At 37.5% G+C, this 18,647-nt stretch overlaps 1 protein-coding gene across 1 annotated transcript; it reads right to left on the bottom strand.

The window, feature by feature from the left end:
- Window positions 1-794: 794 nt before the first annotated feature.
- LOC123969768 (broad substrate specificity ATP-binding cassette transporter ABCG2-like) lies at window positions 795-16,836 on the bottom strand. The gene is made up of 16 exons (XM_046047422.1): window positions 16,709-16,836; window positions 14,614-14,825; window positions 13,389-13,448; window positions 13,174-13,288; window positions 12,291-12,443; window positions 12,000-12,157; window positions 10,174-10,325; window positions 9,915-10,016; window positions 9,094-9,344; window positions 6,511-6,593; window positions 5,147-5,236; window positions 4,902-5,023; window positions 4,139-4,293; window positions 3,664-3,753; window positions 2,374-2,486; window positions 795-2,135 (listed from the first exon to the last, which is right to left on the bottom strand). Exons 2-16 carry the CDS (start codon window positions 14,820-14,822, stop codon window positions 1,988-1,990), a joined length of 2,001 nt encoding a protein of 666 aa, XP_045903378.1. The 5' UTR covers window positions 14,823-14,825; window positions 16,709-16,836; the 3' UTR covers window positions 795-1,987.
- Between the last annotated feature and the right edge of the window lie 1,811 nt (window positions 16,837-18,647).

The raw sequence follows: 18,647 nt of genomic DNA, 5'->3' as shown, positions 1-18,647 counted from the left end.
ATCGCTTGGCCTCCATTATCACTTTTATGTTGACGATACCCAAATCTACATTCACTCTAAATCTGGTGAAGACATTGATGCTTGTTATCTTTCTGGTTGTATTTCTGAGATAAAAGCATGGATGAGCAATAACTTTATTTGCCTGAACAGCGGGAAAACTGAGGTTATGCTTATAGGTTCCCGTCATCAAATTCGCAAAGCGGCTCTACTGTCCCTGTTTGTTGATGGCTCTGTTCTAGAGACCCAAAGTAAGATGAGGAACCTTGGTGTAACTTTTGACACCAGCCTCACCTTTGATTTTTTTGTTCAGAGCACTATGAAGGCATCCTTTTTCCACCTCAGAAATATAGCCAGACTACGCCCAATGCTAAATTTATCTGTCGCTGAAAAGCTGATTAATTAATTTGTTTTCACACGGCTGGATTACTGTAACGCCGTTTTAGCCGGAGTTCCTAAAACCACAATTAACAAATTGCAAATTGTTTTATAGTTATATTTATTATTAATGTTGTTGTTTTTATTAACTTTTATTTGTTGTATTTTCCTGTGGATTGTGATTTTATGTACAGCGCTTTGAGAAGCTGCTTTTAAAGGCGCTCTATAAAATAAAGTTTATTATTATTATTATTATTTTAAATGTGATCATTAAACACGCACTTAAACACTGATATTCATCTCAAGAGAATTATGATTATGTAGGTCAACATCAAAACATTATCAAATGGAAGACTGCAATGAAAAAACACTAAGACCAAGGTTCCATGAAAATGTTTATAAATGTTATCATAAAGCTGTATCAGAAGATAAATGCAAAAGAACAATGAAAAAAGTGAACACAAACTATGTAATATAATTCTACAATATCTATAATTGAGAATAATCAGTGCTGAGTTCAAATCAAGAACAATTTAATTCAATTATAGTGCAAAAACTGAATGATCAAGATTACTTAACTTACAGAAGTAGGCAACTGTAAAACCATAGTTTTTAACACCACTCCAACAATGTAAAAAACAAAGTACATTGTGATGTTACTTCGTGAAAAGTATTGATTTTGGTTTTCGCTAAAGATAAAACTGATGTTTACATTCTGGTATGTGTTTTACCTGTAGGCCTACAGATTATCCATGCATGTAAGTGCAAACTGTAGGCACACTCAAAGAAATAGTTTGACATTTTGGGGGAAAAAAATTGCTGGTTTACTTAGATAAGAAGATTGATACTCTCATATCTTTACATTAAAGCTGCTCTAATGAATATTTTAATATTAACAATAAATCAAATTACCATAAACTCAATGTTTTGGTTTTATGTCACACAACCTTACGGTTTTGGTTGATGCTCACCGTATTTTTGGACACAGCTGGCAGCTGTTTTCAGAGAAAAAGCTCTACAAACTAACCATAAGCTGCCTGCTCAGCACCAAACAGCTGTGCTAAAAAAAAACAATAAATGCAAGTTTTAATCTAGAGCTTGAGACAGGAAGCAATTAAAGCTAGCTTAGCTTAGCATAACCACTGGAAGCAAGGGGGAACAGCTAGCCTGGCTCTATTCAAAGTTCAAAAATACACCCTTTAGCTCACTACTTAAAATGTCTCGTCAAATCTGTACACAACACTTTACGGTTTTACAAGGAGGTACCTGCTGTAGCTGTTTCTTTTTAAATAACAGCCAGGCTGATGGATAAATTGTTGTTTGTTTAAGGATTTAACAAAGGTACTAGTGAGCTTAAGAGCTGGTAAATCTAGTTTTGCTTTAGCTAGTTGTATGCAAAGCTACGCTAACTGCCTCCTGGCTCTACAGTAGTGCCATAAATACAGTAGCACAGACATGAGAGTGGTTTCAGGGTTCTCATCTAACTATCCAAAGAAAAGCCAATAAATGTTTTCCCAATATGCCATACTATCCCTTTACTTGTTAATGTTTTTGTGAATATCTACTGTCTTGGTTCCTTGTAGACCAAACTTAAGATAGTAGAATAAAACACTTAAGTGAATTTCTTGATGTAGCGGAGTTTCAGGTAGGCGATGATGAGGAATATGAACGTCATAATGGTCAAAGCCACGTGATTCTCCCATAGTCCCCAGGTAGTGTATTCTATTCCCAGGTAGTCCAGATACTGTTCTCCTGTACATCTGCAACAACACAAGTCCCAACTGGTCACTTACAAATTAAATATCAATATTTAAGATGATTTGTTTTGTAGTTCCTAAATGTTTGTAAAGTCAACTGGAATTATGCTTAAAGATGTCAACTTTTAACATGAAGCCTGGTGGACTAACTAGACTAGAAATGAGATAATTTGCTTTGAAGCAGACCACAGAGGTGGTACAAACCAGTGTGACACAGCCAGAGCAAATACAGTCTACTCACGTCTGCCCAACTATGCTCACATAGCAGTTGGTCACTGTAGCCGACATGTTGGTGTTTCGGATCACAGCCTCCTCACAGAACTTCAAACCCACAAACTCATTGATCTTCAAGGCCTGAACATAACGTTTGACAGTATAGTCAATGAATACGGAGCAGGTCAAAGGAAATATAGTACATTAGAACCTTGCTTATCTGTGGTGATTAATGGAAGAATATGGTCTGCAAATTAACTCTGTAAGGAAGGTGTTCACAGTCTTATAAGAGCCAAAATTGTCTTAGAAACATGCGATGACAACATTTTGACCATACAACCAACAACACGTGTGTTTGTAGTGTGAAGTGCCCAAGCGGAAAGCTTCTGGTCTGAGACGTGAATCCAATGCGGAAGTCATTCTATTGAACGGCCAGCAGGGGGCGACTCTTCTGGTTGCAAAAAGATGTCCGGTGCATTACAAACAATGGTAAAATTACCCGATTTCTCGCCTGATTTATTACCTCAGTAAACACTTTCCTAATGAGTTTATGGTCTCAATCGCTAGTTTCTTGTCTTCTTCAATACCACATGATGTTCATTTAGTAAACTATGGTCCCATTTAGAGGAAAATAGACCATAAAGGTCTTTTCACATGGGAAGCGACACTCCACCTGCGCTACGCCTGTTGCAATGCCCGCGCCTCCCTTCCTACACGCTCGCCTCTCATTGACAATGAATTACGAGGCACGTAAATCGCTTCCCGTGTGAAAAGGCCTTAAAGCAGAGTATGCTACAGGGCGGGATTATCTGTGATTGACAAGTCGTTACCAAGATGACCTGTCAGTCAGGCTAGAGTGACGCGTACCTACGGCACTGTGTAAATTTAACCAGCGCCGTTGAAAAAGCTTATTAAGATTTGGCTGTTCACTTTCTCTGGTGAGTACATTTAGCTTTAAGACTGTTATTCGCTAGACAAAATTGTCAGCCCTGGCGGCGCCCTATCGGCCAAACTTAAATACGGCAGTCCACAAACCAATGGGTGACGTCACGATGACTATGTCCACTTCTTATATACAGTCTATGGTAGTGTCCTACATGAGAGGGATTACACTGCTGTATTTAAGCATTAGGCAGTATTAAGTATTTTAGAATGCTGAGTATACCTAATTAAGTCATAATATAGAAATGTCAAAGCAGTATTAAATAAATAAATTTTGGTAGCATCAATTCAGTGTGCAAGTACCTTTCTTAAGAACTATAAATATAAAGTTCTTATTATGACTTTAACTGAAATTATTTCTTTAATCTTGACTTACTGCGAGGCCGTAGCGTGGAATGCTGAAGTACTTCAGCCAAGCCAGCCAGTCCATGATGCTGGGTAGGTTTACCAAGAGACCTGAGAAAATCTTCCAACACAACACAAACAGAAGGTGTTTGCCTTTTTTTCTGTATTATTGTTTTTTGGATATTATTGTCTTTACACTTGTTAAAGCACTTTGTAACTTGTTTTTGAAAAGTGCTCTACAAATAAAGATTATTATTATTATTATTATTACTTGGAAGCTGCTAATAACTAACTGGTTGCCTTTTCATGATGCTCCTACCCATTTGCCTTCCAAAAAAGGACCAAAATGGAAATAAGCCGTCTGGCTTGTGTTTTCATCCTTTTGATGGTATCTATAGCTGGGGCACCTCTCGTTGGAGGCGCCACTTTTATATTTACAATCAATAAAGAAGCTCAATCAATCAATCAATCATCTCTGTGTGTTTCTGTGTCACTGCGCCTCTCACCATCATGAAGACAAAGGTGATGGTCATGAAAATGTTGGCGAGAGCCACGACGCTCTGGTCAGCGGAGATGGCCATGGTCAGGGCTGTGGCGGTGTAGGCCACCATAGTCACTGTCAGTGTGAAGATGAAAAAGGCTGCTGCTGTGGATTTGAGCCCTGAGAGGACCAGTCGTGCAAAGTAAGTAACTAAGTACATGTACTCATGTACTGAGTACTTTATTTGCATCTTTATCCTTCTACTCCACTACATTTCAAAGGGAAATATTGAACTTTTTTATACTACTTTGCAGATTCAGATTAATAAAACACAATATTATTAACCAATAAAATCATCACAATAAATCACTATGCTACATCACAGTTTATAATGTAGAATGAGCCCCACCTTTACCAGCTGTAACATTAATATACAGTATATATATATGTGAGTATATATATTAATGGATCAATGATTATAATCCAATAATATATATTATTCTGAAATGGGGCATTCTGCAGGATGAGTACTTTAACTTTTGGTTCTTTAAATATATTAAATATTTATGTGTAGTGATTAACTTTTACTTTTACACGAGTATTTCTACGCTGTGCTATTGCTAATATAATATATTCTTAAGTAAAGGATCTGTATACTTCTTCCACACACTGGAGTGGACACAGACAAAATAATGAGCAATCTGCAATCTTAAATTTAGTATTTGATCAAGTGTTCATGGGTTGAAACCTTCCACATATGAATTTGTTTATGGATTCATTAGTCTTACCTATCATAAAGTAGACAATACAGCTGAAGATGACTGAGGTGATGGTGCGCATTGTGATGTCAGACAGGATCTTGGAGAGGAAGTAGACAGACAGTCTGTAGTAGCCACTGATGTACTCATGCCTGTCACAAGAAAACCCAAGAGGAAATCAAGCTCTACCCACTTGTTCCTAATTTATGTTGAGTTATCCATTTCAGATGTCATAGTTATATCCTCTAGCTTGTTCTGTGCAACATGTTACATACACAAACAGTTTCCTCTCAATGATGAAGAGCTCAGCTGCAGACACCGTGCTGAAACACTGGTTGGTAGTGATAAAAAAGAGGCCACCCATCCTGCAAGAAGAAACAAAATCTGATCATTAACTCTTTTATAGAAATGTATGAATCTCATATTCCACATACACTGTAGCTGTACATGAGAGAGAGCACACACACACATCACATGTTAAAATGAGAACCAGTCCTCTGCAGTAAGACAGAGAAAATGACAAAGGAAACAAAAGAAAAGAAATGAAGTGAATCAATAACTTGTGTTGTATTTTTGCTACTGTAACGCCCTAATTTCAACCCAAACAAACAAAAGAAGGGCATTTAACACCACACAAATTATAGTGGTGTGTGTGTGAATATGCGGTATGGTCCACATACAGAAAGCCTAAAAGGTGACTGACTCCAGAAGGGCCCCAAACCCAGTCAAAAGGAGGGAGGGGTGAATAACTTTTTTAAGCCACGTACATTGGTGTTTGCCATACTGCTAATGCACTGACCAGGATTATAATGACATTAGGTCCTTATATTCTACTCAACCATGAGTACCAGGTTGTACCCGATAAAATATGGTAAGAGGATTAGCAATGTAGGAATTGCTCTACTTTTCACGCTTCTTCATTAAAAGCAGTGACTAACAATCATTAAGAATCATGTTGCAAAAATCAATATGCCCGTACTACGTAGCCCTATAATCTAGATTAACACAAATAATGCACATCTTATTTCTGTGTGAACATTAAGACATATTACAAAATTATGCAATAACTTTAAATAATAAACATGCTGTTGAAGCTACAAAGACCCAGAACCCAGTTGCAGTGAAAAAAAATGAAATAAATACAATTTTCGTGGACCAGTGGGTATTTACTATTGTTTTTGCTACCTGGGAGTTAGAGGGACTCCATTTGTTTTTTGCGGTTAGTTATTATATAATGTATTATGTATAAACAGGGAGGTAAAAAATAAAAAAAACATTTATTTGTTCTATTTTAATATCAGAGGCCTGCGTGCTGTTTCAAAGCCTTTTCCAGACTACCAGTAATACATGTCTAGTAGGTAAATAATCCATCCATTATTTATTCTTTTACGTGACAAAAGTCAAATTTAAGCAAATAAGTAGCAATCTTTTAGTAAAAAATGCCAGAATCAGCCTATAAAATTTCTACAATGTTAGTTTTTCATTGTAGAAAGATTACAGTGGTTGCTAAAAAACACAAATTCCCAGAAAAAATAAGGACATGACCTTGTTCTCATCAATGGTCACTACAGCCCTTGGTGTACGGTAAATATATTAGCATGGGTCCCCTGCTAGCTGCTTTTAAATACAGTTCTCTCACCTGTTCTGGATTCCACTCCGATCATCTTTGACCCCGAAGAAAATCGCTCCTACGATGAGGGCGAGGAAAATGTTGACTCCGAGCTGCACAGAAAAAAACATTTAGAGACAGTAGAAAGTCCTATTTGTAAAAGCAGCATGTATTAGCCCATACAGGGTCAGAACTTTAACAATGTAGAACAAATGTATTGTTTCAGCCTGAGGCCTTCGTTAAAGTCATCATAGAAAACTTTGTAAAGAACATTTGCAAGATGAATATGAAACAAAGGAGTGAGTTTTTGGATTGCATCCTGTTTGAATGTTCTTTTTTAAGTGTTGCATGATTATGGATTTACTTTTGTGTCATTACTATGCAATTAAAAATACTTTTATATTATATTATACACATTTCAAGATAGTTTGTCCTGCCTCTGAATATCATAGTCTAATCAGAGGCAGCACTCGGTGGAGTACAGAATGTTTCGGGCAAATTTTGGTCTGGTTAAAAATCGTCCAGATTGCTCTGACTTGACTTGCATGTTAGGACTATTTTTTTATTCAAATTGCAGGCACTGCAATGTAATCTCTATGGCTTCTGGGTGGGCTTGCATTAACATGTTTTCATCATATATAATTAGTTGGATTCATGAGCTTTTAAGTCATAATGTGTGAAGACAAAGAAGATATGTTGTATGTAATTGCTCAGAGCGTTTAAACAACACATTGATAGCAGTTTCCACTGAAATACTGCTTTCTTATCGGAAACAAATTTTTTTGATTATTCCAACACCGCATGAAGCAGCACCACTTGCGCCAGCTGTCACATACAAGATCAACATAGATGAGGTTAACTTGAGTCAGAGGAATAACTTGATCGTGTTATTAAGAAAAATACCGTTCAGTTGTTGTAGTGATCTGGATAAATTAATTTGCAACTAGAAATGCTTTCTTAAAACTTTCTGACCAAAAAAGGCTTTAGAGAGTTAGGTGACATAGTATAAAGAGTCCATGAAGGGAGCAAGTTTGGTGGACGACTTTCACCTGGGAGATTGGGGTTTGGTTCCTGTGTGACCCTAAGAGTTAATACTGACTTGTTGTTTTGACAAAAACCGTGATCTTATCCTGAACTTAACCAAAGGCTTTCTGAAACGGTCACAGTTTGGTTAGGTTTAGACACTTTTCTTCTTATGTTTTTTTCTTTATGGCGTAAGAAGGTTTAACTCTGAGCGATCAGTAATTCAATATCAGTGTTATAATTGTAGACTTTCATGAATTATTTTTGAAGAATGGAAATTAAACTCAAGCAGTGTCCTTCTTGACAAAAAAAAGCCAGTGTTTGTGGGGATCAGGAGTCAAGTGGATGCCCTGGTCCTCCTCCAGACCGGCCTATCTGAGCGAACAAAAAGGACTTGCGGGTGAGGTAATGATAACAGAAAAGACTGAGAAAAGTGAAAGTGACACAACTTTTAATCCTAACAATTTACAGATTATGACAGGTCTAAGCGGTTCCCAGGGTGAAGGGATAAGCTAATACGGTTGAGCTTCTTTCACCTCATTCCCCACAGCCCCTCATGTGAAAGCCGGGGGGAAGTGGAGTGAGAGGTCATGATGCCATCATGTGATGAGTCCCGGACCAGGGCCAAGGGGCTTTGGCCAGATATGATATCACTTCAGATCCCAGCCCAAAGAGGCAAGAGAGGCGTCACAACAGTCACCAAAGCCGATTATTGCGCCCATGCCACCTAGAGCCTCTCTTGTAGGATTATTTTGACTTATTTAGGGCCAATTAGCTGTTAATACTTCTTAAAGTGAGGAGACTTCTGACAGCATTTTGCCGCCATGGGTTGACTAATGAGAGCATTAAGTCTTGACCTCCAAAGTGCTGTCTATGCATCCTGTTCATGACAACAACAGCACTTATTTTACCGCACTTCGGAGTGTTTGAACAAAGTTAAGATGATAGTGGATTCAACCTCTGTCAGAACCGTAGACATGAGCTGCATTAAAGTTGTGAAAATGAGGACATGCTTGACTTACTTGAGACTTGACTGTTTGAATTCCCGGCTTGACTAGAGACACGAGGGCAAAAAGCTGTTAAAGAATCCTGTGCTGTGCAAAGTTTTTGCTTTTTAGAGCACTGCCAAACATGTAGGAATTGTTAAAATCGTAACGAGGATGCCATTGTTTAAACACTTCCAGCTCCTGCCACCAGAATACATTTTTAAAAAACGTCCAAATTCAGAATATGTAAAATAGATTTTTACTTTAAAATTAATTACCCAATACACAAACAAGTAGTGTTTATGTAACTTATAAGAGAGTGTCTGAAATCTCTTTTCATTTTTCTTTCTAAAATGTCATGATCCAAAAGATTTAAAAACCGCTCTGTAATCTGTGGCGACAAACACTGGAAACGGCAAGCTTTAATTAATGTACAACAATTCAACAAGTAGGAAAAGTGAAGACTCAATTACTTAAGGAGGCACTCTACTTGTTCTATGTTATTTGTTTGTAATATGTCCAGTCAACCATTGTATTTACAACAACAGATGGCTTTGAGTTCATGATAAGTTTTGTATTTTAGTGAGTAATGGGGATGTGTTACCTGGGCCACAGATGTTTGTGGGTTCAGCATGAGGTTCTGGAAGGTTCTCTTTAGCACCCAACGTAGCTGGTGGAAGAAGGAGCTGTTGTAGGTGATGGTGCGGGATTTTGAAAATGAGATACACTTCTTATCCTGGATGATGCGGTCCAGCTCAGCACTTGTGTCGCTGGAGTAGCTGCTGTTCCTGTACTCCTCCACCAGGCGCTCCTCGATGCTCTGCCTGGAGCTGCTGTGCTCCTCAAAGTCCAAATCTGGCCGAGCACCCACGAGGAAAATGACAGATTTAACTATTGGAAATACTCTACAACAATAGAAATCAATTGGTGCTTTGAACTGAATTTTTTACTGTTCAGTTTAATCAATATTATTCAGTTTTCTCTTTTAAAATGTAACTTATCTCTTTTAATATTGCCTTGCATTTCCATTATATCTTGTCTTAATGCATTTTAAGTCTTATGTAAAGCACTTTTAATTACCATCTTGAAAGGCGCTATACAAATAAACTTGTCTTGACTTGATATTAAAACAATGATCAAATATTATGAAGAGGCTTAAAATACTGAATTAGTAAATAAAGTCTGTCCTAAGTCAATAAACACAAAAGTAAAAGCACTGATTATTTTTGCAACAAGTAAAATTAGAGCACAACAACAACAACTTATTTTTAATAATATCCTTAGAAATGTTAAGTTCAAGGACATTAGACAAGGATGAAGTTAGGATGAGGGGTTAAAGGCACTATATTTTAACTTTTATTTTAATTTGTACAAATAAAAGATATCATCTTATAGTATTCATGGAGCGATATAGAACGCTGTCACCTTCAGACCCGTGCACTTTGGTCATGGTTGTAGCGGTGGAGTCTCCATTGATAACATCCAGAAAGAAGTCAGCTGGGTTGTTGTGGGGCTCACAGGGATAACCTGGAACACATGTTTAATCTCAACACGTTATCGAGACGTTGCTTTTTCTATTGTCAGATTTTTCATCAGACGTATAGAATAAAGCTGCACAACCATCTACATTTATTTAAGATGGTAGATGGTGTCTTGTGTTGATAATAAGTTTCGTCATAGTCACCAATGTTGGCGAAGTAGTCCAATGCGTTTGGCGCTGGTCCATGGTACACCATTTTACCACTAACCAGCAGAGTCAGAGTGTCAAATAGTCTGTAGATGGAGTATCGTGGTTGGTGGATGGACATAATTATGGTTCTTCCATGACTGGCCATTCTGAAAAGAGTAAAAAAAGTAAAAATGTGTAGCAAATACAATAAAAGCTTCCTTTTGATTGCAAAATTGCTTTTTTCAGTAGACATGCTGCTATTGGGGTCCATTTTCAAAAAACACAATATTTCCTTTCATTGCTTTCTGGATGGTATACAAATCTATTTGCCAGTAAAATCCAATGACAAAGCCTCAATTCAGGCCTTGCCTTACTGCCTAAGAGATCTTAAATATGGCTGGATCAGAAGTTTCTCTGTCTTAATGAAAGTAAGACTGAGGTTGTTGTGTTTGGTTGTCCTGCTTGTGTAGATGCTATTGGTACTTTAGGATCGCATAGTCATTCATTTACCAAGTATCTGGGTGTGATCTTTGACAGTGCTTTTAAATTTGAAAAACAGATTAGTTGTGTTGTAAAAGCCAGTTTTTTTCCAGCTGAGACTGTTTTGGCTGAAGTCGAGCCCTACCTGCCGAGCAAAGATTTTGAAAGAGTAAGCCATGCATTTATAACGTCTCGGCTAGACCACTGTAATTCTTTATATGTTGGAGTGGATCAGTCATCTCTTCATCGGTTGCAGTTTGTCCAGAATGCAGCAGCTCGACTTCTAACTGGAACTAAAAAGCGTGAGCACATTACTCCAGTTTTAGCCTTGCTCCACTGGCTTCCTGTCTGATTTGATTATGAGGTTTTATTGCTTGTTTTCAAGATTTTAAATGGGCTGGCACTTTTACATGTTCACACTCCTGTCAAAGCACTGAGGTCATCCAATCAGGTGCTCCACGATGTCCCCAGATCCAGGTAAAAAAATATAGGGGACTGAGCTTTTTCACTGGCTGATCATAATCTTTAGAATATTTTACCTGTTCAAACAAGAACTCAGACTGCTGATATTCTCAGGTCCTCGCTAAAGACCCACCGCTATTCATTGGCCTTCAAACCAAGTTGAGTTTGGACATTGTTGACATTTTCCACTGTCTTTGTCGTGTATATTTGTTGTGTATCCTGAATTTGGAAAGCCCTTGGTCAACTAGGGTTGTTTTTAGATGTGCTATATAAATAAATTTGAACTTGAACGCCAATGTGGTTTAACATTAAAGACTATTTCCTTATAATAAAGTGTATAATAAATCCTGTGGCACATAAGTTTGGTGGTAATTATTAACAATATATCACAGTGTGGCATACTTAAAATATATATTATTAAACAGTTCCATGTCTTCCATGTTACTTTGTTTGATCAATACACCAATAATAGACTAATGTGTATTTTAATGCAATTGCATTAAATATCAAGTGCTGCATTATTTAATAAATAATAAATTATGCTAAATGAAATAAAGCTATTTTCATTGCCAAAGGTGCTAAATCAAGGTTAATCAAAACTGTCAAAGAGAATAGGCCTAAAGTTTGCTCTAAACAACCCTTTGCTCAGAAACCAGAATCCTTTGCTCTGTAAGAAGGCAAATAACTGTTTTTGCAATGAGCACTGTAGACTGAGAACAAATGCAGCTAATGCTGTAATAAAGTGACGTTCACATATACTAATAGACTGTTTTAGTGTTACATTACTTTTTAGTAACTAGAGTATTGGGTACAGGTTCAGCTTTGGGGCAGTGACAAAGCTGAAGACTCAACTCTGAATATAATCCATCAGAGGACTGGCAGAGAAGAATCTTTATTACCTTTTTAGCAACAGCAGGACAGAGTTAGCAGTGCTAGCGTCCAGTCCTGTGGTCGGTTCATCCAGAAAAAGAACTGGGGGATCAATGATCAGCTCCATACCGATGTTTGTCCTCTTCCTCTCTCCTCCAGAGATTCCCCGGGTCATCTGCGTGCCCACCTGAGGACACCCACATAAGATCAACAGGGATCAATCAATCTGCCCTGGCTCTCACCTGATGTCTTGAAGCTTGAGGCCAACCCTTAGGTTAGATAAGTTATTATGTCATGTCTTATGTTGTGTGTATTTTTACCTTGGAGTCCGCCACCTTGGTGAGACCCAGTTCTTTAATGAGGTGATTGACTCGAACCTCCTTCTCTCTCTGAGGCACACAGCTAGGCAGCCGCAGAGCTGCAGAAAAACGCAGATTCTCCCTCACAGTCAGGGTGCCCATGACCACGTCGTCCTAGGAAGGTAGACAAGAGTTTGAGGTCAAAGATCAGAGACGGGTAGATCATTTGTTTTGTAGTTTTCTCATTCTACTAGGCTGTGTTTTTTGGAAGGCAGAGAATGGTTAATGTAATAGAATTTAGTAACTAGCAAACTCTGTAAAGTTGCTATAATCAATATTTTTACAATAACAAGGGATCAATCACCCAACTCTGCAGTTCTCATCAGCTTTACAGATTTTTTTTTAGCATCTTTCAGCTCATTAATTTGGCTTTACTGGCCACAAATTTCCTGTTTATATTTATTTTCACTGCTCTCATCAACGTTCTTTCCAGCCACAGCATGTTTCAGTGAAAAGCTCTAAAACCTCACTGTACACAACCTGCTTAGCACCAAACTGCAGGGAGACACAGTTAACAACTAGCTGGTGAACACGGTAGAGAATTGAAACACTGAAGCTGAAGCTGAAGAGCCAAATATTTCTCCTGGGAGTTGGTAGAAACCAAACAAGAGAGTGAAAATCGGACTTCCTTTTTTAAGGTGGACACAAAAATAACTCGAAATGAAAGCTAATGTTGCTCCATGTCTGCTGGGTGTGTAATTAAGCAACTGTTTGCTAATAGGTTATTCATATTATATTATAATATAATATATACTACATTACTTCAACTTAAATGATCATGATGAGTCAGTTCACAGCTTGTTTCCACTGCCCTCCGAGGGACCAAAAAAACATTCAAATGCACCTGAACCACATAGCCAGAGAGGCACTTGAAATTTGGAGGCTGTGGTGCTCTGTCAATGAGGACTTCTCCTGAGAGACCTGAAGGATCCTTCCTTGCAGCCAGGATATCCAAGAATCTTTGAGAAAAATAACCAAACAATACTTAAATATATCTAAAACTAATGCAGGTGGCTATTTTGAAGATATTTTTTTCTTCGAGATCAGTGTGAAACTGACGTAGATTTTCCACTTCCAGTAGGTCCAAGAATAGCGTTGAGGCCAGGTCTCATGATCCCACTGCAAGATAATAGCACACAACTCTCTGTAACCAATTTAACATGATTAAATTCATTTAAAGGCACAGATGGGGACATGTTTAAATGGTCTGCATTCATTCCTAAGGTGTATAATCTAAGATTTTTCACTTCACTGTATCAGCTTTACAATACAAATGTGAGGAGTGTGACACAAAGTGGATTAATGTGATTCTTGGACACGTGATGAAATTTAGAAGCTCTTGAATCACTTTATCTAAATACATTTTCTGCCCTTATGCTGACTAAAATAATGCTCAGGGAAGTAGGTTGTTACAGATATAAACATTTCTTGAAAGCTGCGCACACACACACACACACACACACACACAAACTCTATACTGCGGTGTAGATGGTTTTTTTTAACCCACATCCTTTGACTGCAAACAGAACAGTTAGACAAAGCACCAGAAAGAGTCAGTGATAAAAGCCTGGCGATGGATCACGTGATTGTGTTTAATTCGTTTCCCTGGCAGACTGCTCTTTAGTGCATCAGAGAGATTATATGCAAGAAACCATGCTTAATATCATATAATTAACTCTGAGGTAGGAAAAGGCCCAACAACTTGTGTGAAATTATTAATTCTACCATGGGAAATGTCATCTGTATTTAATACTATCAGAAAGAAAACAATGGTAAGAGTCTATTCGTATTGTCCTGCTTTTAATCAGGACACAATGAGCCTTTACATGATTTACATGAAGACCCACTGCACTTTTACTGTAACATGGTCTCCCAAATTAAGGAACCTGAAAGAATTATGGCAATGCAACTTTATATTGAGCCAAAAATCCTGTTTGGTTGTCGACAAACCAAATATCACCAGATTTATAATTTTTTTGTCTAATTTTCTACAAAAAAGCTTGTAATTAATCTGAAGCAGTGTCGAGTGTATGTTCGGTTAAGTAAGGCAACAATCTGAAATACATCAACTTAATTATTGAATTTAATAGATATTCTACTTATCCCTTAATGAGTAAGCAAACTACAACTGACATATGTTCAAAACACAATGGTGATATATGTAAAACAAGTTATTTCTAATTTTGTAACAGCATTTTAGTATGTGAGCAATAAGTAAATAGACAGATGACAAAGAGAAAGACAGACAAACAGGTATAGAAAGTGTCCAATTTTTCTAACTGACTTGAGGTCGACCAGTATTTCCTTTGGACTGGTTTTCCTCTTGAAGCCGCTCTTCAGCTGCACTTTGTACTGGATGTTGTGGAAGCTCACGGTGGAGCCACACAGCTGGTTGTTCTGGTCCACGGCCGTGACGACCTTTGACCTGGCCGTCCCGTTGGTGCCAATATCTTCTATCATTGCAATGTTGATGTGACCGGCTTTCTCCATCATCCTCTGCAGTGCACACAATGTCAAATGAGAGTGCTCAGAGAGAAATCAATCTTTTACTGATTTGTTACATACACTAGTGTGATGCCAAACAATTCAGACATCCATAAAGAACGGATGTCAGGGTTTCCTGCACTGAAACAAAGACCACTAAAATTTAATGTCACATACTGTATGTGTGTACTAAAGACATTTATCAATGTTCATTATGGTAATAATAAATTATTAAAAAAAAAAAAGTATCTCAAAATTAATAATGCACATTGAATCTTTCCTTCTTGCTGCTGTCAGACTCTCTACTCTATCAGTCCTATTTCCAGTAGACTACATGGACAAAACACACACACACACCAGGACTGATAATCCGTGCAATATGGTATATCCAGCTATTTACTATTTATTATCCATCCATCCATCCATCCATCCATCCATCCATCAACCGCTTATCCTGCACACAGGGTCACGGGGTGCTGTTTATTATCTCGATTGTTATTTTTTCATTCTTTTGTTTATCTTTAGAGTGTATTTTGTAATTTTGCACTTTGCCCTGCTGCTGCAGGGAATTTTCCTATTGTGGGATTAATAAAGGATTTTTGAATTAAATTGGATCAGCTGTGTTTCAGTCTCTTAAACGTACGCCTGTACAATACTTAAAGATGCTTTAAACAGATATCCAGATGAAATAGACTGCAGTTTATCTTACTGAAATAATACAACCAAATGTTGTCAATAACATCAGAAAAATACCATCTATTAACTTTATTTGAGAAAATGTCATATTTATGCTCCAGGAATTTATCGATTAATGCACAATAAACTCTAATAAAGGACAGACCAGTAAAGAAAGAGCTCCCCATCATCGCAAAAAACAGACATATACCGACGTTCAAAACGTCAAACGTGCGATTACAAAACAAGATAAAAGTGGACAAACTGAGCTATTTTAACCTTAATGTTCTGTGAGGAAACCTATGGTTTGAAGTTGTAGATTTAAATAGACTTCATACATACATACATAAATAAATAACTACAATAAATAAACTGAAAAATTCTCAATTCTTAGACATTTTACCTACTTCATTATTTAGAATATAAAATACTCAGAAGACATGGCTCTAATTCATTAGCACAATGCTGTGGACTGGTATTTTGGTATTAGTCTCCATGCAACCTACATCATTGTCACTAGGGCGTATGCTGCATCTCAGACTTTCAACTTTGTGATGAATATTTGGTGTTTCAGCAACCTGTTGCTAAGGGCAACTTTCAGCTTTGGCAGTAATTTTTAAAATGTAGGGCCTCAGTTCCAGTATGTTAGATTTTAACATTATTTAGCATATGTACTCTTACATAATGTTTATATAATACACAGTATGTATTTGGACGTTGCTTTAAGATGGTTTCTTTCTTTCCTTAAAGCACAGTTTTTTTCAGTAACTTTTACACTGACAAGAAGATTTAGGAACTTTTGAAGAAATGGTGTACTGTAACTGTGAGTCTAGTTTGTAATTTTTCTAACCAAACCTGACAAAAAGTAACCTTTTCCATGAAACACACACACAGGACACATGACTTCAGTATTTTTAAATCTTGGCTACAGCAATGATTCTCACACAGCTTCTTTTATTCATATATTATATATATATATATATATATATATATATACATCTTATCATTGTGCATTTATAGCACTAAAGGAGCTTAAAAGATATAGCTAAATGTAAAGTGGAAAGGCTAACTAAGTCCCTTAATTCATTTTAAGGATTTTTTTCTTCTTGTTCCATCCTCAAATAAGACAAACCAAGTATAAAAAACAAGTCAGGTGTTGCTGAAATCCTCTAAAAAAATTATCTTGTTGCTAAGTAATGAAAAGTTTTGCAGTGACTTACCGAGCTGGGAGACTGTGAGAAGGTTGCGAGAAGGGGGTCCTGCTGCAGAAGGGAGTCCTGCTGCAGCCTTGAAGAGCCCTGCTGCTGCAGACTGACAGAGCAGAGAGACTGTGCAGGCTGACTAACATCAGCTCATGACACCAGGGACAGGTGTCCAGCCACACACTCAACTGGGATCCCACCAAGCTGTTTAACCCTTTATTTATCACCCAAAAAGACACGAATGTTTGAAATGGAGAGTCTATTTTCACACCTGTAACATTCATTTTTATTCATTTCAGTAGGAAAATCTATTACCAGACTCTGAAACTTGGTAACGTTGCACCATTCATCACAGTGAAGCATAACTGTTTGATCTGGGTTACATTATAATGTCATGGTGGAGCAGAGCAGACCTTTAAAATCAATTTGAACATAAACCACAACATGCAAAAAAAAATGTATAGAATAGCCCACACAAGTTAAGGAAGTTCCAGAGGTAGGCTAATTTATTTTCAAACTGTCTCCTGTATGAAAATCGATGGCTGTCCGGTTAAAAGAACACATCCAGTCTCTCAAACACAGCACCATGGTTTGAAAAAAGGTTAGCTGTGAATCTAAGGTAGAAAAACACTGGTAACAACAGTACCACTGCGCTCTGAAACCAAACGTTCCAACGGCACGTGCCGTGCCACAAAGGCTTTTAGCTGCTTTGAGAAAATTGGTAGACACAGCCCAGTGCGTCACTAAGGTAGCTTTAGGTGCAGAGTGCGCTGAGCACGATGTAACTTGCGTTATCTCTGAAAGGGCGTTCTGCGCTTGCCGCTGGGTTCTGCGCCCAGAGGCTGTGCGGCATCAAAGCTTTGATCAAAGCTCCAAATAAAAAGGAAAACAGCTCAGAAATGCAGAAAAGATACAAGTGGCCTTGGTCTAAGGTTTTTTTTGCCTCAGCATCTGTTGCATATCTTTAGTAGCATACCTCATCAAGCTGCCTAATTAGCAGGAGGCAACTTTAGCATTGAAGCTATGGATACTTTTATCCATCACTGATTGATAGCTGGTATTGTAAAAACACTTAAATGTTAAGATGTCAAATAATGTACGTCTTTCATCAGACACATTTGTTTTTCAAACAATAATAATAATAATAATAATAATCTTTATTTGTAGAGCACTTTTCAAAAACAAGTTACAAAGTGCTTTAACAAGTGTAAAGACAATAATACCCAAGAGACAATAATACAAAAACAATACAAGATAAAAGCATGAAAACATTGAAAAGACTAAAATACAGATAAATATAAAATTAGTAAAATACAATAAAATAAAGGGATAAAATAAAGTCAAATAAGTTCGGGAAAGGCTCTCCTATAAAAGTATGTTTTAAGAAGGGACTTAAAAGAGTTCACTGACTCAGCTGACCTGGTTTCCTCGGGCAGGCTGTTCCTCGGGGCCCTGACAGCAAACGCTCTGTCCCCTTTAGTTTTCAGTCGAGACTCTGGAACAGACAACAGACCTCTGCCCGAGGATCTCAAGGTTCGTGCTGGTGCGTATGGGACTAAAAGGTCAGAAATATAACAAGGCGAGAGGCCATGAAGAGCTTTAAAAGTGATCAATAGAATTTTAAAGTCAATTCTAAAACATACTGGGAGCCAGTGTAATGAAGCTAAAATAGGAGTAATGTGGTCATATTTCTTTGTTCTGGTTAAAAGCCTGGCAGCTGAGTTCTGGACAGTCTGGAGTCGATCAATAGATTTTTGGGTTAAACAGGTGAAAAGGCTGTTGCAATAATCCAGGCGTGATGAGATGAAGGCGTGTAAAATGGTCTCGGTGTCCTTAAAAGTTAACATAGATCGAATTTTTGCTATATTTCTAAGTTGATAAAAACATGATTGAACAAGCTTTGTGGTGTGCTGCTCGAAATTTAAATTACTATCAAACCAAACACCAAGGTTCTTTG

Source organism: Micropterus dolomieu, linkage group LG04 (assembly GCF_021292245.1).
Source record: "Micropterus dolomieu isolate WLL.071019.BEF.003 ecotype Adirondacks linkage group LG04, ASM2129224v1, whole genome shotgun sequence".
Taxonomy (NCBI): domain Eukaryota; kingdom Metazoa; phylum Chordata; class Actinopteri; order Centrarchiformes; family Centrarchidae; genus Micropterus; species Micropterus dolomieu.
The sequence above is the reverse complement of the archived record's forward strand: the minus strand, read 5'-3'. Positions and strand labels throughout refer to the sequence as shown.